General features: G+C 48.1%; 5 protein-coding genes across 6 annotated transcripts; 4 read left to right on the forward strand and 1 right to left on the reverse strand.

Annotated features, from left to right (window-relative positions):
* The first annotated feature begins 176 nt into the window (after positions 1–176).
* LOC100831309 (2-hydroxy-6-oxononadienedioate/2-hydroxy-6-oxononatrienedioate hydrolase) lies at positions 177–3,320 on the forward strand. Its single transcript, XM_003561950.4, has 4 exons — positions 177–1,216; positions 2,406–2,501; positions 2,672–2,739; positions 2,845–3,320. Exons 1-4 carry the CDS (start codon positions 452–454, stop codon positions 3,020–3,022), a joined length of 1,107 nt encoding a protein of 368 aa, XP_003561998.2. The 5' UTR covers positions 177–451; the 3' UTR covers positions 3,023–3,320.
* Positions 3,321–4,820: 1,500 nt separating this feature from the next.
* LOC100838126 (lipase 1) lies at positions 4,821–7,147 on the forward strand. Its single transcript, XM_003558629.4, has 4 exons — positions 4,821–5,734; positions 6,452–6,544; positions 6,652–6,719; positions 6,825–7,147. The coding sequence occupies exons 1-4, from the start codon at positions 5,036–5,038 to the stop codon at positions 6,979–6,981; spliced, it is 1,017 nt and encodes a 338-aa protein (XP_003558677.1). The 5' UTR covers positions 4,821–5,035; the 3' UTR covers positions 6,982–7,147.
* Positions 7,148–7,256: 109 nt separating this feature from the next.
* LOC100831611 (lipase 1) lies at positions 7,257–9,178 on the forward strand. Its single transcript, XM_003561951.4, has 4 exons — positions 7,257–8,026; positions 8,257–8,349; positions 8,681–8,748; positions 8,902–9,178. Exons 1-4 carry the CDS (start codon positions 7,352–7,354, stop codon positions 9,035–9,037), a joined length of 972 nt encoding a protein of 323 aa, XP_003561999.1. The 5' UTR covers positions 7,257–7,351; the 3' UTR covers positions 9,038–9,178.
* On the reverse strand, positions 9,119–10,493 carry LOC100838421 (ylmG homolog protein 2, chloroplastic). 2 transcript variants are annotated; one of them, XM_014897955.2, is made up of 3 exons: positions 10,213–10,493; positions 9,897–10,141; positions 9,119–9,611 (listed from the first exon to the last, which is right to left on the reverse strand). In XM_014897955.2, exons 1-3 carry the CDS (start codon positions 10,417–10,419, stop codon positions 9,359–9,361), a joined length of 705 nt encoding a protein of 234 aa, XP_014753441.1. In that variant the 5' UTR covers positions 10,420–10,493; the 3' UTR covers positions 9,119–9,358. The 2 variants fall into 2 exon arrangements, with proteins under 2 accessions (XP_014753441.1, XP_003558678.1); XM_003558630.4 differs by having other exon boundaries at positions 9,897–10,111; positions 10,213–10,480.
* Positions 10,494–11,779: 1,286 nt separating this feature from the next.
* Positions 11,780–19,186, forward strand: LOC100831918 (copper-transporting ATPase PAA2, chloroplastic). The gene is made up of 17 exons (XM_010230801.3): positions 11,780–12,609; positions 12,763–12,840; positions 13,790–13,887; positions 13,958–14,011; positions 14,340–14,426; positions 14,638–14,802; positions 15,387–15,497; positions 15,851–15,919; positions 16,009–16,118; positions 16,221–16,326; positions 16,623–16,689; positions 16,837–16,916; positions 17,007–17,461; positions 17,803–17,977; positions 18,280–18,411; positions 18,501–18,651; positions 18,768–19,186. Exons 1-17 carry the CDS (start codon positions 11,982–11,984, stop codon positions 18,875–18,877), a joined length of 2,676 nt encoding a protein of 891 aa, XP_010229103.1. The 5' UTR covers positions 11,780–11,981; the 3' UTR covers positions 18,878–19,186.
* Positions 19,187–19,394: the final 208 nt, after the last annotated feature.

Genomic DNA, 19,394 nt, shown 5'->3' on the forward strand with positions numbered 1-19,394 from the left:
ACCATATCAGACAACCTATGAAGCCCCCAAAAATTGCAGCAATAATCCAGGCAAAGAGGCTCAAGAGAGAGGACGTGTAACGAGAACGTCAGAGCAAGTTCCAGAAAGTGTCATGTACATTGTCATCTTCTCAACGCATTGGCCTACTCCTCCTTAAAAGTGGGCATAGCTTTCTGTAAATAACCACTGAGACACTGTGTACTCACTGGTTGTCCATGTTACCGGTTCTTGTTCTTAAATCAAGCGTGCCCAGCAAGCGCCCCCCGGATGAGAAACACGAAACTTTCTCGGAGCAGAGTTCGTCCCCGAGTGATGGAGAGTGACAGACAGGACCCGTAGGATCGACACGTCGCCCCCCTCCAAACCCATCCCGCTGAACTCGAATTTTCTCTCACAAGTACACACAAACCGCCCATCCTCTCACCACAAATAGAGTAAGTACTCCACAAACATGCAAGCGCGCGCCGGAACGCCCTCGCCGGCCGGCGCCACCACCACCGCGCACGCCATGAAGCAGCATCAGCAGCAGCAGGCGACGACGACGACCCTCTTCGCGCTCCTCTCCCTGGCGCTCCTCCTGCTCCGGCTCCTCCTCCGGCTCCGGCTGGCCGCCTTCCGGGACGCCTTCCTCTCGCTTCACCTCCTGGCCCGCCTCCGCATCCGGCCCATCCACCTCCGCCTCCCCGGCCCACACCCGACCACGCTCCGCGTGTGGTGCCCCTCGGCCCCATCCTCCAAGCCCCCGCTCCTCCTCCTCCACGGCTTCGGCGGCGACGCGAAATGGACCTGGGCGCGCAACCTGGCCCCGCTCTCCCGCGACTTCCACGTCTACGCGCCGGACCTCTGCTTCTTCGGCTCCGCCTCCCTCTCGCTTTCCCCGCTCCGCTCCGTCGCCTTCCAGGCCCGCTGCGCCGCCGACGCCATGCGGCTCCTCGGCGTGCCGCGGTACGATGTCGTCGGGATCAGCTATGGCGGGTTCGTGGCGTACCGGCTGGCCGCCGTGGAGGCCAGGGGGTCTGTCGGCAGGGTCGTCGTCATGACCACCGGCGTCGCGGCCACGGTGGAGGAGATGGGGGAGATGGCGGCCAGGGAGGAGCGGGCCGTCGAGGACGCGCTGCTGCCGGATACCGCTGACGGGCTTCGCCGCCTGGTCCGGCGCTCCATGCACCGGCCCCCGCCTTGGATGCCCGACTTCGTGCTCCACGATTTCATCCAGGTTCGTGGTTGGTTTTCGTCTGCATGCTCTTTGTCTCGTCAGAGTAATTATTTTTCTTGGCACCTCTAACTCCAATTAATTAAGTTGGTCCCCGCGGCTGTCAATTTGGTGCTTTTCTCGACGTGTCACATACCTTCTGTTTCGCCAGCTGATGTGTCACCTCTGGAGTAGCAGCTCTTCCGTTCCAGAGGTGAAAGTTTCACGAACTTACCTCGGGGTTCACTTGTCTTTGATCCCGATGCCACTAGAAACGCACGTGCTCGGTTTTGGCACGTGTCTTTCATCGTCTTCTTTCCCTTCCCCAGGACCCCAGCCCCTATGTGCTTACGTACGTAGTCTAGATGCACCTGTCATCCGATCGATGCCACGCCCAACATTGGTTGCAACCTGCAAGCATGCATTCTGCGATCGACCGCATTGCGCGCATGCTCACGAAACAGCTATATATGCTACGTTACGTAGGTGATCCGGAGTTCCAGACGACGAATTAAGCCGGTGTGCAGATGCTGGCTAAACGTCACACCGCGGCAGTAAATTAATCGAGCGCACGTATGTTACGTACGTGGTGGTTCATCGATCGGCAGCTTAAAATTAGTTTGAGATGAAGTATAGCGCCGGAGAAGGCGGGAGAAGGGCCACCGCTCCGGGAACCAGGGGAACTAGTAGTAGTACTACTACTACTCCCTGGTTCCCCTGGAGTAGATCTGGACTGACGTGCGGGCATGGGCATATTCCGTCGATCTGGCTCTCGTCGATTCCTTTTGTCGCTGGGTCCGTCCGTCCATGCTGGCCCACGTGCCGCACGTCGCCGGTAGATCCATCCAACACACTAGCAGCCACAGACTCACCACTGACACAGATCAAGCTGCAGGCAGGAAATCGTTTCAGCATCCTCTTGAGTTTTGCCAGCGTAATCCCACGGAGGACGCAGAACACCCCTAGCATTTTATTTTTTTCAGGAAACAATTTGTGCGTCGATCGATCCGAAATATGCCGAGCTAGCTTGCTCACCAGCGGCGATTGAGAAAGCCAACTTCTCTGAGAACAGGCTCGAGGTGCACGTCAGTGTCATGCGTACTGCACACACGACGATTTTACGTCAAGAGACCGTACCAATCAAGGAGTGTTTCTTTTTGCGTCATTTTCTGAAGGCCATGCATATTAATTGTTCTCTTCTGTTTTGCTGCAGCTGATGTTCGTGGACCAGAGGAAGGAGAGGACGGAGCTGCTGCAAGAGCTGCTCAAGAACGGCGCTGGCATCGACCCCCTCCCGGTTCTCCCACAGGTACGTGCTGTATGTACGTGCTTCCCCGCTTGTAGCTGAATCAAAGCATTGCATCACTGAAGGAAAAATTTGTACCAATACGTGATGAATTGGTAGAGGTGTCCATTGCTTCGTTTGCATCTTTTATAGCACTAGTACAAGTGACATGGATCGATTTGCCCGCTCTGCAGAAAACGTTAGTTCTGTGGGGAGACAAGGACCAGGTGTTCCCCATTGATCTTGGCTACAGATTGCATAGGTAAACCCAAGGACTATTCACTATTGTAACGCTTTCCACAACTAGATGACCACAGTAGTAGTTCCGTAGTGTAGCACTCACTGTGTTCTCCATTCCTGGCTGTAGGCATCTAGGAGGCGAATCCAGGCTGGAGATCATCAAGGACGCAGGGCACGCGTTGCAGCTGGAGGGGGCCGAAAAGGTTAACCGCTTCATCAGGTCCTTCCTTATCGATGAACCTAATGGGCTGGAATTCGGCGTGGCCCGAAACCAAAGGCCCCCAAATGGTGCGAAATACACATGATCTTTGGGAGGGATTCCATGTACTAGCAAATTATGTCCCCTCAAAAAAAAAATTGTACTACCAGTAGCAAATTATGTAAAAGCAGATATGATCTGGATGTAAAAATGGAAGGGGAGATACTATGATCTGAATGATGCGCTCAGCTATTCAAAATAGGGTGTGTCAGGTGTGGATTGATGGTTGCTCTGCACTTAGCACTCTGTGCTCGGAAACAAGTTTTTCTTTTCCGGCATAGGATTGGAAAGATATAATTTCCCACACTCTGAAGCAAGATAAATAAGTCTCGAATCAGGGTGTCCGGGCTCCTCTGTAAAGCTCTGCCTGGATGGTTGTCTGATGCGCAGTCTGACGGACTGTTCTCTGTTCTCTTGCCGTGGCTGCAAGTGCAAGTCGTGTGAACACTTAAAATTGGCTTATTTTATTGTTGCGTGGTTCTTCTCTCGATCGAACATATTCTTTCGAGCTGATGGGACTATTTTGTTCCAGACGACTGCCCAGCTGAGTCGATCAGAGTATTATAACCAAACAGTTCTGATTGCACGCGTCCCTTTGTAAATTATCCTCTTCTTTTGCTGCATGGGCAATGCTCCCTTTTACGAAAAAAGAAACGTTGTGGGGATCTTTCGGTAACTGCGCTTGACGGCTACTTTTCTCCTTGTATATTACCGTATGACACAACTTGTCTGTTACTTAAATCAGCTCCCATTGACGTGGACATTTCGGAATCTATTATGCAAACTGTGCAAATGATGATGACATCCACGTATAGGCATCCGAGAAGGGCACGCCCCGTTGGGCCGGCACCGTCTATGCAACGGACGACTCTCCGGCATGTACGTAAAGTGGAACGAATGGAAAGTTTGAATTCTCCATGGAAGCTGACGATCGTAGTTTTCAAAATGTTCATGTCAATGGGAGGCAAAGTAAAATAACAGATACTTCATCCGTTCCAATTAATTTGCGCCGGCCATTTTGTAAAAAAATCCTATTAGTTTACGAAATCAACTTGTAGTACATATTGAAAGTGGACTGTGCGTCGATTTCGAAAAACTACATGTTTTTTTACAAAAATGCTGGTAGAACATGGATTGCAGGTCGATTTCGGGAAATAGCAGGAGTTTCTGTGCAAAATTTCCGGCGTCAATTAATCAGGAACAGAGTGAGTATTTCTTTTGCTACAGTCGTATGTATATCAGTCAGGGTAGTACCAACAAATATGCTCAAATTTAGACATCGGGGGTAGTACCATCACGCCCATCATCCTTCGAAAGATCTGAGTTGCACGAAGGACCAAAATCCTTTGGAATTTGGAGAAACCTCCCTATGCATGTTACTGTTTAACTCCTAGGTTAGTTTTTGAGCGTGTCCTAGCCAGTAACATGCATGGGGAGCTTTTGAGAGAAACTGTGATTGGTTATAGTGTGATTTTATGAAATTTGAAATTAAATTCCTGTGACCAATTCCATGACGACCAAACAAGTTCGTTTTGGAATTCAAAATGAAATCTAGAATTCTAAGCTCAAATTAATAATTGGTGCGGAATGAGCTGTAAATGGTGTTCTGGTCGTCTTTTTGCATTTGGCTAACCTGAGATGTCATTGGATCATCGACCGAGTGATAATTTACGCTAACTCGAGATGCCATTGCGTCGTACTACTACTCCATCAAAAGCAACCCATCGTCGCCGTCCCCATCAAAGCACCACCCTCGCTAGCTAGCCGATTTTTTCGATCTTACAATCGAGGTTTCCTTTTAAAACCAGGCGGAACCAACGTTTGGTCCACTCAACCACCCTTCTTCCCTTGCAAACCCGGGATGCTGTGAACCCTCCGTTTCTCCCACCACCAACGTCCCGGCCGGCCCCCCTTTTAAGCCAAGCACTACCAGGTTACCAGCAAGGCAGCAACCTCAGTACTGCCCTCACTCTCTTTCCATGCACAGTTCCACGCCAAGAACTTTACACGGCATTGCCCACACGCTGCGCTAAACCCGCTTGATCAACTCGCCATAGCCATGGGAGCCAGCCTGAGCCTCGTGCCGCTCATCGACTACTTCGCCCGCCGCGAGTTCCTCGCCGCCGGCCTCCGCCCGAACACCGCCACGCTCCCTTACCCCGACGGCGGGCCCTCGGCGAGCTGCACCGTGCACTACTGGGCCCCGCCGGGGGAGCCGCGGCTCCCGCCGCTTCTGCTCGTCCACGGCTTCGGCCCCCGGGCCACCTGGCAGTGGCGCTGCCAGGTGGGCCCGCTCTCCCGCCGCTTCCACCTCATCGTCCCCGACCTCCTCGGCTTCGGCGGCAGCTCCTGCGGCTCCTCCTCGGCCGCGCCGCCGCCGCCGTCGGAGGCCACGCAGGCGGCGGCGCTGGCGGCGCTGCTGGACTCGTTGCCGGGGCTGAATTCCAAGGATGATAGTGGTAAGATCAAGCGGGTGGCCGTGGCCGGGACGAGCTACGGCGGGTTCGTGGCCTACTGGCTTGCGCGTGCCGCCGGGGAAGCGAGGGTGGGCCCCGTGGTGATCGCGAGCTCCGACCTGCTCAAGACTGCCGCGGACGACCGCGGGTTCCTCAAGAGGGCCGGGGACGGGTGGGGCGGCGTTCACGAGCTGCTCCTGCCGGCCCAGCCGGCCGCCATGCGCAGGCTCATGGAGATGGCCGTGTACCGCCCGCCGCCGCCGCTCATGACGCCCGACTTCGTCCTCCGGGACTTCATCCAGGTGCGCAGCTCTTGAGTTTTCCTTGCAATGTCGACGTCTTAGAATCTTAATTGTACGTAAAAAAGGTGAAAAGAAAAGGAAGGTCAAATCAACGAGGTCGGCATATCATCCTGCGACACGCTAGCTACTTGCTCACATCACAAACTGCAATCACGCAGCAGTACTCTAAATAGTTTTTTTTTCAACGAAAGCAAAGATTGAAAACTTGTTATACAGCTTTTCTTTTGCTCACTGCAAAATGCAAATGTCTGCATCTCTAATTCGATGGTGTTATCGACGAGGGATGGTCCAAAATTTTCCAAACTGATGGGCAATCAAGATGTTAATGACAGCCCGGTTGGTACAACACGACGACGACGACAGCTTCGACTGACAGCAAATTTCCAACCATAACACTGTAGTCGATCGCCAGTCGCCACCTCCAGCCTAACAAATCTAGCAGCGCAGCATTTATTTCCCCATTTCCAGGCAGATTTAGCAAGCATTTAATTCCGTTCCGGTCGAAACGAACCATGCACATTGCAATAACGTCGACAGCTTATTAGCCTGGCTCGGTATGATTTGTCCTTTCCTGATGCTGCTGGAGAGTGGAGTGTTCGTGGGACTGGTGGTCCTGTAGTTTCAGGCTTTCAGGCTTCAGCTGTTCTCCAGGTCGTTCTTCAGTAGATTTAAACCATTATGATGCTGATTCAGATGGTTTTTGTTTTCTCCTGTCAGAAACTTTTCACGGACAACAGGGAGCAACTTATCCATCTTCTCAAGGGGATCACTGTCGGCACGGACAAGTTCCAAGTGACACCATTATCTCAGGTATATGCAAACAAAGCTCCCCTAATACCTCGACCAATGCATACTGGAGTATACTTTACTGAAACGCTAATCTCTTTGCCACGGCGTATGCATCTCTTATACTGTAGGAAGTGCTGATTGTCTGGGGCGAGCACGACCAGTTGTTCCCAGTAGAGAAGGCCTTTGCAATTCAGAGGTATCTCTTGACACAAGAATTTTTTTCCTGTTCTTTTTCACGATGTGGTAGTACCAGGAACTTCCATTTGTATCGGCCGATGATCGACTTGTACTTTGCTTCCAGGTCTTTGGACGGGAAAGCTAGAGTGGAGATCATAAAGAAGACGAGCCATACTCCACAGCTCGAGGATCCGGCCCGGTTCAACAAGATCTTGCTGGACTTCTTGCAGGCCGCTGACGCGCCAGCTGACCCTGCTTGCATCAAAGGCAGCTCGCAATGAGATCAATATGGCCCATTTTTCTTTTCCTTGTTGTAATTTGTTGCTCAGCCCATTCAGAGCTAGCACTCCGCTGTGTAGTGTGCACACCTAATTATTTGACGACAATAAATACCTGCACATTGTTTCCTAATTTAGCCTTGTACAAATATATTCCTTCGATCCTAAACTATTATCGTTGCGTGGGAGTAGAAAAACATTCTGCCGACAAATCTTGCTTCACGTGCTATAAAAAAGGCTTGGTTTGACGTGTCAGTTATTCAGTGCATTGAGTGACAAACTGACACGCGAAAAGCTCCGGATCATCGTCCACCCACCGAGGGCTTCAGTGCATTGATCACGAGTAAGCTTCAGTTCCCAGGTGCGCGTCACCATGGGCTTCAGCATCGTCTCGCTGATGAACTGCCTCTCGCGGCGCGCCTTCGCGTCCGCCGGCCTCTGCCCCCACACCGTCTCCCTCCCCTGCAACCCCAACGAAGCCTCTCGCGGCGGAGCCCAAACGACCATCCACTACTGGGCGCCGGCGGGGCAGCCGCGGCTCCCGCCGCTGCTCCTCATCCACGGCTTCGGGCCCATGGCCACCTGGCAGTGGCGCCGCCAGGTGGGCCCGTTCGCCCGCCGCTTCCACGTCATCGTCCCGGACCTCCTCTGCTTCGGCGGCTCCTCCCCGTGCCCTGCCTCCCCGCCGCCCTCCGAGTCGGCGCAGGCCGACGCGCTCGCGGCGCTGCTGGACGCGCTCCCGGGGATGCCGGCCGCGGCGCGCGTCGCCGTGGTCGGCACGAGCTACGGCGGGTTCGTGGCCTACGCCCTGGCGCGTAAGGCGGGGCCTGAGAGGGTCGGCCCCGTGGTGATCTCGGATTCCGACCTGCTCAAGACGGCGGAGGACGACAGGGCGCTCCTCGAGCGCGCCGGCGGTGGGTTCGACAGCGTCGCCGACTTGCTCATGCCGCTCGACGCGCGCACCGCTAGGCGGCTTATGGAGCTCTCGTTCTACCGGAAGCAGCTCACCGCCTTGCTGCCGGACTCCGTGATCCGAGACGCCGTGCAGGTGACCTGACCAATCCTCATTTCTCGTGCACCGGCAGAAAAAAACGGTGTATTTGTTATTTCCCTCACAACACACCAGTGTTTTTCTTGAGGGAACAATGCATCAGTGTTGAGCAGTAGTCTGGTACTCTGATGAGACCCTGAATTGACCAATGCAAATTGCTTTGATGTCTTGAGTTCAGGATTTGATTTTAAAAATGTAGTGTGATCTTGTTGTTCATCGATTAACAGGAGCTTTTCTCGGATAAGAGGGAAGAGATGATCGGGGTTATGAAGGCTACAACTGTGGGCACAGATGAGTTCCATCTCAGACCCTTGGAACAGGTAAAAGTAAAGTAAACATGGGACAAAATGGAGAGGATATTCGACTGGGCCACACTGTGTTGCTGTGTTCTGTTTCTCGTCTATATTTCTGAAGAGTGATTATTTCTCCGCGGACTTAGAAATAATTATTTTCCAGTTGATGGTCATCATACGATGATGATTTTCTCATCCATTGTACTTGCACTAATCACAATAATCAGATCGAATGGTTTGTTAGCATTAACCTAGAAATAGTCATTTCTCAGTGCATGTGCATGAGAAACAAGAGAACAATATTTCTCCGCCCAAACCTCTACTGACTCCGTGTTTCATCTTATCTTGTTAATGGCAGGATGTTTTGCTCGTCTGGGGAGATCATGACCAGATATTCCCTTTGGAAAAGGCATTTGCTGTCAAGAGGTAATTTCACAACAATACATGGTTTTTCATATCCATCCCAATGCAAGATTGATGATCAGGCCTACTTTTGGGCTTTGGCCCCGTCTATTGCTTACACTGCACTGTACTGCAGATTTTGCCACACTGACACTGTAATGCAAATTTCGGTACCAGGTGCTTAGGAGAGAACGTCAGATTGGAAATCTCGGAGAAAACTGGACATGTGCCTCAGACGGAGGACCCGAATCGGTTCAACAAAGTAGTCCTGGATTTCTTGCTTTGCCACTCAAAAGTCACCACACTAGCATGATCAACAGTTCATATTGTTGGGCTCTATCCTGAATCCACTGAGATCATGTCTGAGCTTGAATTTCTTTGTACATATGTCGAGTTCGTAAAACATTGTTATTTCCTTTCTTAAGTAATCAAGAAGTGAGAAATTCATCACAAATTCACCAAAAACATGTCATTACAGTCAAGCGGTTTGGTTCCTTCCCTTCCTCTACATACATTCAGAAAACAGAAAACATAGGCCTCAGCGGAATTGCGTTTGATGGCCGGTTTCAGTAGTACTAGATTGCAGTGATCTAGGATGGCATCTGACCCAGAAAAAAAGAAGATTACATTCAGTCTACTGAGCACCGTCTGTTTCTTGCCGTTTCCCCGAGCAGATTCTCCGCATCCATTTCCTCTGATTCGCAGTGAGGTCACCAGGCTGAACCGAGCCGGACGAAGCCGGGCCGGGGAGCTCTGCCGGGAGCGCGGCGGCGGTGCCGGTGAGGGCGTTGAGGACCAGGAACGCGAGGATGGGGGACAGGTCCAGCGTCCCACCCAGCGGCGGGATGATGCCCCGGAAGATGTTCAGGTACGGGTCGCATATCGTGCTGCACGCGACAACGACGACATTTTCAGAATTCACCAAAGGGATCAATCAAACAAAGCAAGCTAAAGTTCCCGTCAGGCTTAAGCCTTTCCTTCATCAGCAGAGACGTGCCGGGGGAAAAGCGTTTCTGCTTTTGCACTCCTGCGTCTAGCTAGCTTGTGACTTTTAACCAACATTGTGATTGTGATTGCGTCTTGGCAGTAAGACTAGCAACCAATCTTAATTCGTTCATGTTCTGGAATTAATCAGTATTCAGTCTTGCTGCATTTCGCAGCTGTGTGTGTACCTGAGGGGCGAGACGATGGCGGGCGGGGTGTTGGGGAACCAGGTGAGCACGAGCCTGATGACGAGCACGGTGTTGTAGAGGCTGAGGAAGCTGTTGACGCCGTTGGACACCACCATCCCGGCCACGGAGCCGCCCAGCACCGCCGCGAAGCAGCCCTCGCCGCCGGCCATCGGGCACGCCGCCTGCCGCATCGCCACCATCCGCTGCCTCCTGCTCTGCTCCTCGCATCGGGCGGGCCAGACCCACTGCGTCAGATCGTCGCCCACATATAATGCGTTGTTATCGGGATCGGAAGAGGACGTCGATTTCTGCCTACCTGAGAGAATGTGGAGAGGTGGTGGTGGAAGTCGAAGAGCGGCTTCAGGAGCGGGTGGGCGGCCGCCGCGGAAGCGAGCTCGTCGAGGCGGCGCGCGAGAGGGGCGAAGTCCGGGGCAGGAAGCGCGCGAGGGCGGGGGGCGCCGGGGATGGGGACGTGGCGTATGGCGAGGAGGAGGGGCGGCGGGTCGGCGTGAGACGAGGCCATTGGATGGGTTGGAGCGGAGACGCCGGAGAGACGTGGATGGAAGAGGGAGACGAGAGGCTAGAGATAACGTTCGAGGCACACACGAGATATTGGTGATTTTTGGTCTTTAGCCCCTTGCAAGATTAAGAATTTTTTCTGAAGTTCCGTCCGATTTTCTTCTTATCAAAAACCGTGTTTTATTTTTTAAAAAAACGTGTTTTAGTGCACAAGAAAAACAAACATTGTAGATGTCCAAAGGCCAAACAACATGTACAACACGACATCACGAGTGTATGCGACCCTCCGCGTCAATGCAGCCATGCATGATTAGACCTTAGAGGCAACGAAGTTGCAAAGAGTGACATCCTTTCCGGACAGCTGATAGAAAAAAAAAGTTACAAAGAGTGAGTAAAAACCACTTTGTGATCATGGGAGCAAATGTTCTTTTCGTTCGACGCAACAATCCATCAATTATTTCACCCGATGCCCACACTCAACCTTGCTACCCTCTTTTTATCGTCTCGCAAGGTATTGACATGTTTCTTCTCGATTCAGTTCTTCTCGTTGCATACCCATCTTCCCAATGTGACCATTGAGAGTCACGCATGGCATGATAGAGGCGTGGCTTAGAGTGCAACAACAAGGTCATCGCCATCATTCTCATCGTCATGCTCAATTACTTCTTCAGTCTAAGAGTGACGTTCCACGGGTTGTCTTGCTGTCAACAACAGCTCGACCAAAGCTTGGCCTAGTGGTGATGATGTGTTATAACATCTTCCACTATCAAGCTCAAGTCTTCGAACTCGCATTTTCAAAGGGGATACGCACCACTCTCCTTAATCAAATCGTCCGGATCACCAGAGTTAGTGCATGTCGATGTCATTTTACATTGCCATAAGTTCATCGTCACGCCCGTTCTCACTATACTTCTTCAATCCAATACCGCTTCTTGGTTTCTTTCATGGGATATGACTACTTTCTGGAGCATCATCTGAAGAAAAAGACGAAACACGTGGAGTAAAATGCAGCATACTACTTCTTCTCTTACATATAAACCTAAAAAAAAAACATGGTCAGAACTGTATTTTGAAGACGATGTTCGTATTTAAAATGTCAGAGCATCTCTCTTAATTTTTGTGTCACAGCATTTCCCCGAAAAAAAAAAGAGCTGATCCGAAGCGTGCTGCGCTGAACCCATTCGAACGATGTCGTGCGGCACGGATCCGTCTGCTCTGAGACAACGCCCACGGCCCACCACGTTTTCCACAGGGAAAGCCTCGTGAATGGCCGCCAGCGAATCCAAATCCATCCAGGATTTGCAGATTTCGTCTCTTCCGAGCAGTCCACGTCGCCGTGCATCTTTAAAAAAAAAAAAATCCCGCCGCAGGCTTAACCACGGCCACTCTTCCCCTCCTCCTCCATCTCCCACGGGAACCACCGGTCCACACCTGCTCGTCGTCGACTCGGCGCGTTCCATGGCCACCGCCTCCCCTCTCCTCCTCCACGGCAACCCAACCTAAGCGTCCGGGCACAGAGGCCCTTATCCCGGCGAGACCGACCTGTGGACTCCCTCCATTGACTCCATGGCCACCGCCGCCTCCACTCCGCTCCTCCACGTCCGCGCTCCAGCTCCCAACGCTAACCCTCTCTCCGTCCAGCGCTTCTGCCTGGCGCGCACCCGCTGCTCGGGATCCGCCTTCCAGCGCCTCTACCTACTCGCCCCCCGCGGCCTGCCGGCGGCCACGCCCCGTGCCACGGCCGAACCCTCCGCCTCGACCGCTCCCGATGCGGTCTCCGTGGCGGGAGAGGGAGCCGGCGCCAGCGTGCTGCTCGACGTCAGCGGCATGATGTGCGGCGGATGCGCGGCCCGGGTGCGGTCCATCCTCGCCGCGGACGCGCGGGTGGAGAATGTGGCGGTCAACCTCCTCGCCGAGTCGGCCGCCGTGCGGCTGCGGTCGCCGGCTCCCGGTGCTGGGGAAGAGCTGGCGGTGAGGCTGACGGAGTGCGGGTTCCCGTCGGAGGCGCGGCGAGGGGGCGCGGCTGCGGGGGCCGCGGAGAGCGCGCGCAAGTGGAAGGATATGGCGGCCAGGAAGGCGGAGCTCCTCACGCGGAGCCGCGGGCGCGTCGCCTTCGCGTGGACGCTCGTCGCGCTCTGCTGCGGCTCGCACGCATCCCATCTACTCCACTCGTTCGGTATCCACATCGCTCACGGTGAGAGTTTGTAAGCTTGATCTCAAGTTGTGAACGGAAACGAACGAAGTTTAAACTGGCTGCGTTTTTGTTGTTGTTGAAACTAGATTGAGTGATTGACCACTGAGGCTCATGCTATTGAGTTCTTATCTGGCCGCTTTGTGCATGATGCAGGAACATTTTTGGATCTGTTGCACAACTCGTATGTGAAATGTGGCATTGCTATGGTGGCATTATTTGGGCCTGGAAGAGGTATATTTGGCCCCAATGTCATTTTTAAAGCCTTATGCGTTGGTGTGCTTGCCTGTTGCTGCTTACTACTCCCTCCGTCATGAAAAATTTGGTAAATCCCATTTTGGAAAACGGAAATTCAATTAAAAGCGGTCCCATATTAAGTGACTTGAATTTGCCCAAATATGAATGTATCTAGTCTAATATTACTCCCTCCGTCCCATAATATGAGGCACGCACGCGTCCCTAGATCATCAGTTTAGCTAACTAAATATAAATTAAATAATTAAAAAAATCATATTATTAGAAAGTTCTTTCCATAACGAATCTTATGGTGTAATTTTTGTTAAGAAACATACATATTTAATTAATCAAATTGGGGATATAGGGATGCGTGCGTGCCTCATATTATGGGATGGAGGGAGTAAATGACTTTATATTATATGTATCTAGACGCTTTTTAGACTAGATACATATAATATAAAGTCATTTAATATGGGACGGAGGGAGTACTAATTTATGCCTCCTCACAGTTTCATGGTGATCAATGTCAGATAGTGACTTCTCGCAAAAAAAAGAAGTCAGGTAGTGACTGATAGGTGCATTATGCCATATCCGATATGTTTATAAGAATGATATATATATAACTCTATAGCACCAGGCAGCTTGTCTGACTCAAGATGTCGTCAACTCTTGAATCTACATGTAGTCATCCTTAGTGTAATATCTGGTTTTCATTCATGAGTTTTTGCTTGGCATGATGGTGTTTAGAGAAATTTGTTTGATTGCTCCCAAGAATAATGGTAGAATCAGAGGGACTGTGAAATTTGTATTCTAGTGTGAAGAAAACCGCATTTTGAGGACCAACTTCAAGTTCAATCTGATGCCCTTTTTCAGCATGGTTGTCCACTTTGTTTTTTTTAGGTATTTTTATAAATCCTTTCTCACAATATGGTCAATGGAACTCCAGATATACTTTTTGATGGTCTTAGAGCATTCAAGCAAGGCTCCCCCAACATGAATTCTCTAGTAGGATTCGGTTCTGCAGCTGCATTTGCTATTAGTGCAGTAAGTGGACTTATAGTTTTTTTTTTCTTCAGGCACACAAGAATACTAATACAGATTTTTTTGCATGAAGGTTTCCTTGCTGAACCCTGAATTGGCATGGAATTCGACATTTTTCGATGAACCGGTGAGCAATCTTCCATTCACAGAAGTAGCAAATACTCCATTTTTTATAAGGCTGGAACTTTATCTACTTGCTGCGACTGCTTTCATTCTCTGGTCAATACTGCTCTGATTTGAGTCTGTGGCTCTGTGCACTATTGAGAATATCGTCCAACATTTCATTGTTGGACTGAATCATTAACAAGGCTGCTTCCATATCATTGAATCATTCAGCTTAGAAACCCTATATCTTCTCCCACATTAATTCAATCGATTGGCAGTTGATATGATCAAATAGCAGTTGAAATATGTTGTTCAAAATTTGTTGAAGAAATTTCTCTTGTAGCATGCAGGTCATGCTTCTTGGATTTGTACTTCTTGGACGATCTCTCGAGGAAAGTGCTAGGCTTAAAGCATCTAGCGATATGAATGAGCTCATTGTAAGTACATATATCTAAGCATTGTACGAAAATATTTAATGTAACATATCCATTTTGCATTACTAGAAATAGAAAATAAGAAAGTTGATAACTTAATGAGTAATAAACTATTGAAAAAATATTGATGGGTAGTGACATGTAGGACTATCTATACATTGTTCACCAATATAACTAATATTGACAACTAATTTTGCTTCATGTTCTGTGGCAGTCACTCTTATCTCCTCAATCGAGGTTAGTCATTACATCCTCAAGTGATGAACCTTCTTCAGATGGCATTTTGAATTCGAGTGCAATCACTGTTGAAGTTCCTGTCGAAGATGTTCGTGTTGGAGACTCAATATTGGTTCTTCCGGGAGAAACTATCCCTGTAGATGTAAGGACTCATACCATATTTTTTGGGGGTATTTTCTAGCATCTTACAATGCCCTGATACAGCCATTTATCTGATTAAACACAAAGTCTAAATTTGATGAGCCCTCTGCGTGGATATTAATTTCCTGTGGTGAAGCCATCTTTACGAAGTTAATTATACATGTGCTAGAGATCATTTGAAGGCGATTATATTTCCCTTTGCACTTTTTTTTAAGACAATAGTTTGATCAGTAACTATTCATTGATTTGCTGTCTCCAGTTTTTTTTTCAACGATGATCTTCAATGATATTTCATTTATTGCTTGCACTCACATACTTGGCTGTGAATTTGTATGCTGTCTCTGACTGGTGCATTTGAGAGAAAACGTTACTCAAATGAAAACATTTATTAGTATATTGGAGGATCTCTTAATATGAGTCAAATCTTTGAATGTCGTAGTTCCCTATTTACTGACAGGCACTAATGGTTGGAGGAACATACATTCGTCATCCACTCATCCTTCTGTTGCAGTTTTTTACACATCTGTGTGTGCTTGCATAGAATTATTTGACAGATCTCTTGGACCACTGTCCCTATTCTTGCAGGGAAATGTCGTTGGAGGGTCAAGTTTTGTTGACGAATCAATGCTTACTGGAGAATCCTTGCCAGTAGCCAAGGAAATAGGATGTGTTGTATTTTCTGGAACCGTGAATTGGGTATGTGCATCATAGTTTTCTGTCAGAAAGTCTGGTAATTTGTTCCTTCCCTTTTGGTCGTACTCCCCCCCTACATGGTGTCATTCAATTGTGATTTGATTACATAAAAATTACCGAACTCTGGTATATATGTTCCTTATCCATAGGCAATGTAAAAGTTATTTAATAATTGTAACCAAAATTTCGACAAGTTCTTCACTCACTTTTTTAGTGTCCTGATCGATTTCAGTCTTTTAGTTAGACATACTTCAGTGAAATCATTGTAGAGTCCACACACACACATGAAGTACATATGCCCCTTTCAAACTTCTTAGCTAAGTTAATTTAACAATCCATTTTTTGACCTTTTTAAGGATGGGCCTTTAAAGATCAACGCCACAACTACTGGACCATCATCCACGATCGCCAAGATAGTCCGTATGGTTGGCACATACAGATGCAACTATTTTGTTTTCCGTTTTAATAAAAGGGTAAAATGTTTGTAACAGTATTTCATACTGTCCCTGAACAGGTCGAGGATGCACAAGCACGTGAAGCCCCTGTTCAAAGGCTCGCGGATTCAATTGCAGGTCCATTTGTGTATACTGTTATGACGTTGTCTGCAGCAACCTTTTCATTCTGGTATTCTCCACTTCTGCTTTTCTTTTTCACAAAATAATATAACAACAAAAATATATGGAGCTATATAAACGTTTTTTTGGGCCTTTTCTTCTGTATCTTCAGGTACTTCATGGGCACACACATATTCCCGGAGGTCCTTCTAAATGATATTTCTGGTCCTGATGGGGACTCGTTGCTTTTGAGCTTGAAGCTTGCTGTGGATGTACTAGTAAGTGGTCCTGCTATTGTTTTCCTAAAATTCAACCTTTCAAAATAATTGATTGAAAATTATTTTGGTCACATGGACCAATTTTATGTTGCCAGACTAGAGTAGGTTCAACTCACTAATCTTCCATAAAAAGATTGTCCCGTTCCACATGCAAAACATCCTGAAATCTCAATGCGATTGATCCTGTTTGGAGGTGGTTGACCAAGACCATGGAACATGTTTATCGCATGGCTGACTCTGAAGAACAGCCTCTTTTAATGCTTATTTGCGATAATTTCGTAACTTTTACTCCGCAGGTTGTTTCCTGTCCGTGTGCACTTGGATTAGCTACACCTACAGCTATCTTAATAGGAACTTCGATGGGTAACTTCTTTGTCCAAGTGTCTGTATCCATTAGTTTTCAGTGTCATCGATTCGCCATTCCTACATTCAATACTCCTTCAAGCAACTCTTATCTAATTTTGTGTCTTTGTGAGACTTACAACGCCGGTCATTTTTATCTGAAATTAGGTGCTAAACGTGGGTTACTTATTAGAGGGGGCGATGTTTTGGAGCGTTTGGCTGGGATAGATGCAATTGTTCTTGATAAGGTATACGCTTTACTTGTCATATTTTTATGACAAAAGGATTATGCATCTCAGTATTTGTATTATAAATAGCATCTATGTTGTGATTCTTAGACAGGGACACTTACAAAAGGAAAACCAGTTGTTACTTCAATTGCTTCTTTAGCATACAAGGAGATGGAGATTCTTCGTCTAGCTGCTGCAGTGGAGAAAACAGCATTGCATCCTATTGCAAATGCTATAACGAAGGAGGCTGAACAGCTCAAACTGGATATTCCACCCACAAGTGGGCAGCTTACAGAGCCTGGCTTTGGCTGTTTGGCCGAAGTAGATGAGTGTCTGGTTGCTGTAGGTACTTTGGACTGGGTCCACAATCGTTTCCAAGTCAAAGCGTCACCAACTGAGCTGAGAGATCTTGGAAATCGTCTAGAGTTTTTGTCTTGTAGTCAAGCATCATCTTCAAAGCAGTCAAAATCAATTGCTTATATTGGTCGTGAAGGAGAAGGGATAATAGGTGCTATTGCAATCTCAGATGTTCTACGTGATGATGCAAAATCAACTGTGGACAGGTATTTACTGGAGATATCATTTGCATTATAAATAAATTATCTCTGTGGTAGTAGTGCTGATATATTAACCTTTACTGAAAGGACATGTTTTTTTTTTGACCAAGACTGAAAGGACATGTTAAGAAGTCATAATGTTGTCTCACTCATCAAAATGTGTTAAACTTGAAAACCTATTTGATCTCTAATGCTTTGAAATGGTACTGCCAGTCTGCCAGAACCATAGATGTTACAAATGCTATTTTTGTGTTGTCATGCAGGTGTTGCATCTATTACTGTCACATCTGTATAATTCAAGTAGTGCAGCATGTGTAACCATTTTTTTTCTGTTTAATAACAAACAGGCTACAAAAGGAAGGGATTACAACATATATACTATCTGGAGATAGGAAAGAAGCAGTGGAAAGCATTGGGATAACTGTTGGAATCAGGACTGAAAACAGAAAGTCATCCCTAAGTCCACAGGAAAAGGCAGGCATTATATCAACTTTGCAGGGGGAGGGGCATAGAGTTGCAATGGTAATTTATTATGGTGTTCAGTTTTGATATTATTGACAATACACTCGATTGGTCACTTCTCTATGGAATTCCAAAATTGCTTGCAGTGAAACTGCTCTGTTAAACTGTTTTGAAAAATGAGAATATGAGATATCCAAGTGATGTGCATAGTTAAACAATGAAAGCATGATGGAAGTCATCATTTGCAGATAAATATGGCGGGAGTTTCAGTTTGGCCACTAACAAGGCTGTATTATTTTAGTTTACTAAACACGTCATGTTCGGATTCTAACTACAGTGAAACATTAATTGTTGTCGCACAGGTTGGCGATGGAATAAATGATGCGCCGTCTTTGGCAGCTGCTGATGTTGGAATAGCTATGCGAACTCACTCGAAAGAGAATGCTGCCTGTGATGCAGCTTCTGTTGTTCTATTAGGAAACAGACTTTCTCAGGTATAACTCTGAACTCTGCTCAGTCTGTTTTTATCAGAGTAATTTACGTGGCTTCGGCATTGATAGATGAGGAAAATTCTGTTGCCCAGGTTGTAGATGCCTTGTCCTTGTCTAAAGCAACTATGGCGAAAGTTCACCAAAATTTGGCCTGGGCAGTTGCATACAACATAGTAGCCATTCCTGTTGCAGCTGGAGCGCTGCTACCTCAATTTGATTTTGCCATGACACCATCTCTTTCAGGTAAAGTTTATCAGTGAACGCAACTGCCATACTTTTTTATGTCATTTCGTCGTATTGGTAGATCATATTTTAATCATGTTTCATGACATCATCTTGGCTATGTGACTGTTGTGCAGGAGGACTAATGGCGCTGAGCTCCATCTTTGTTGTCAGCAACTCCTTGCTTCTGCAGTTCCATGGATCGTTTCAGAACACAAGGCCTGATCTGAAGTCTAGATCAAAGTAAATTGGATTGTTTATCTCGTCCGAGATATCATAACAGAATAGAGGGTACTTCGTTGATACACCGGGATTGTGCAGGATCATATAGCATGCCTAACTGATACAGCGACCACCGGTCCGGCATATGTATGCTGAAACAAGCATTCTTGTATCTGATATTGTACAGCTTATAGCCAACTAGAAATCTAGAAAGAAGACCGTTGAGAAGAAGAAAAGGTGCTTTTATCCTCTAACAACATAACCGTGAACTTGTAAGGATATTAAGACTTGTGTAATGAATGATAACTTCACACTTCATCAAACATCTTCGTCCCGTGGTTGGTGACCTGAATCCATCTCAGAACGAGAGTTGAAGGAAGAAAAGAGGAATCATCAAGCGGAACTGAACTGGTGGTAGGCTTCAAGGTTCATACTCCTTCCGTTTCAAAACAAGTGACACTCCCTCTGTTCCAAAACAAGTGACGTGGATTTGTGTAAGAGCTAAACAACCAAGTTGGGCGATGGGAGTGGAGCCAAGCCTA

This window comes from Brachypodium distachyon, chromosome 1, assembly GCF_000005505.3.
Source record: "Brachypodium distachyon strain Bd21 chromosome 1, Brachypodium_distachyon_v3.0, whole genome shotgun sequence".
In the NCBI taxonomy this organism is placed as follows: domain Eukaryota; kingdom Viridiplantae; phylum Streptophyta; class Magnoliopsida; order Poales; family Poaceae; genus Brachypodium; species Brachypodium distachyon.

Excerpts from the sequence above, each read along its gene's own strand:
- LOC100831309 (XM_003561950.4), top strand. The coding sequence starts at position 452 with ATGCAAGCGCGCGCCGGAACGCCCTCGCCGGCCGGCGCCACCACCACC. Across the intron at positions 1,217-2,405 it reads TGCTCCACGATTTCATCCAG|CTGATGTTCGTGGACCAGAG; the intron begins GTTCGTGGTTGG and ends GTTTTGCTGCAG. Across the intron at positions 2,502-2,671 it reads CCCTCCCGGTTCTCCCACAG|AAAACGTTAGTTCTGTGGGG; the intron begins GTACGTGCTGTA and ends CCCGCTCTGCAG.
- LOC100838126 (XM_003558629.4), top strand. The coding sequence starts at position 5,036 with ATGGGAGCCAGCCTGAGCCTCGTGCCGCTCATCGACTACTTCGCCCGC. Across the intron at positions 5,735-6,451 it reads TCCTCCGGGACTTCATCCAG|AAACTTTTCACGGACAACAG; the intron begins GTGCGCAGCTCT and ends TTCTCCTGTCAG. Across the intron at positions 6,720-6,824 it reads AAGGCCTTTGCAATTCAGAG|GTCTTTGGACGGGAAAGCTA; the intron begins GTATCTCTTGAC and ends CTTTGCTTCCAG.
- LOC100831611 (XM_003561951.4), top strand. The coding sequence starts at position 7,352 with ATGGGCTTCAGCATCGTCTCGCTGATGAACTGCCTCTCGCGGCGCGCC. Across the intron at positions 8,027-8,256 it reads TGATCCGAGACGCCGTGCAG|GAGCTTTTCTCGGATAAGAG; the intron begins GTGACCTGACCA and ends ATCGATTAACAG. Across the intron at positions 8,749-8,901 it reads AAGGCATTTGCTGTCAAGAG|GTGCTTAGGAGAGAACGTCA; the intron begins GTAATTTCACAA and ends TTTCGGTACCAG.
- LOC100838421 (XM_014897955.2), bottom strand. The coding sequence starts at position 10,419 with ATGGCCTCGTCTCACGCCGACCCGCCGCCCCTCCTCCTCGCCATACGC. Across the intron at positions 10,142-10,212 it reads ACCTCTCCACATTCTCTCAG|TGGGTCTGGCCCGCCCGATG; the intron begins GTAGGCAGAAAT and ends GATCTGACGCAG. Across the intron at positions 9,612-9,896 it reads GCCATCGTCTCGCCCCTCAG|CACGATATGCGACCCGTACC; the intron begins GTACACACACAG and ends TGTCGCGTGCAG.
- LOC100831918 (XM_010230801.3), top strand. The coding sequence starts at position 11,982 with ATGGCCACCGCCGCCTCCACTCCGCTCCTCCACGTCCGCGCTCCAGCT. Across the intron at positions 13,888-13,957 it reads CTGCATTTGCTATTAGTGCA|GTTTCCTTGCTGAACCCTGA; the intron begins GTAAGTGGACTT and ends TTTTGCATGAAG. Across the intron at positions 18,412-18,500 it reads TAGGAAACAGACTTTCTCAG|GTTGTAGATGCCTTGTCCTT; the intron begins GTATAACTCTGA and ends TCTGTTGCCCAG.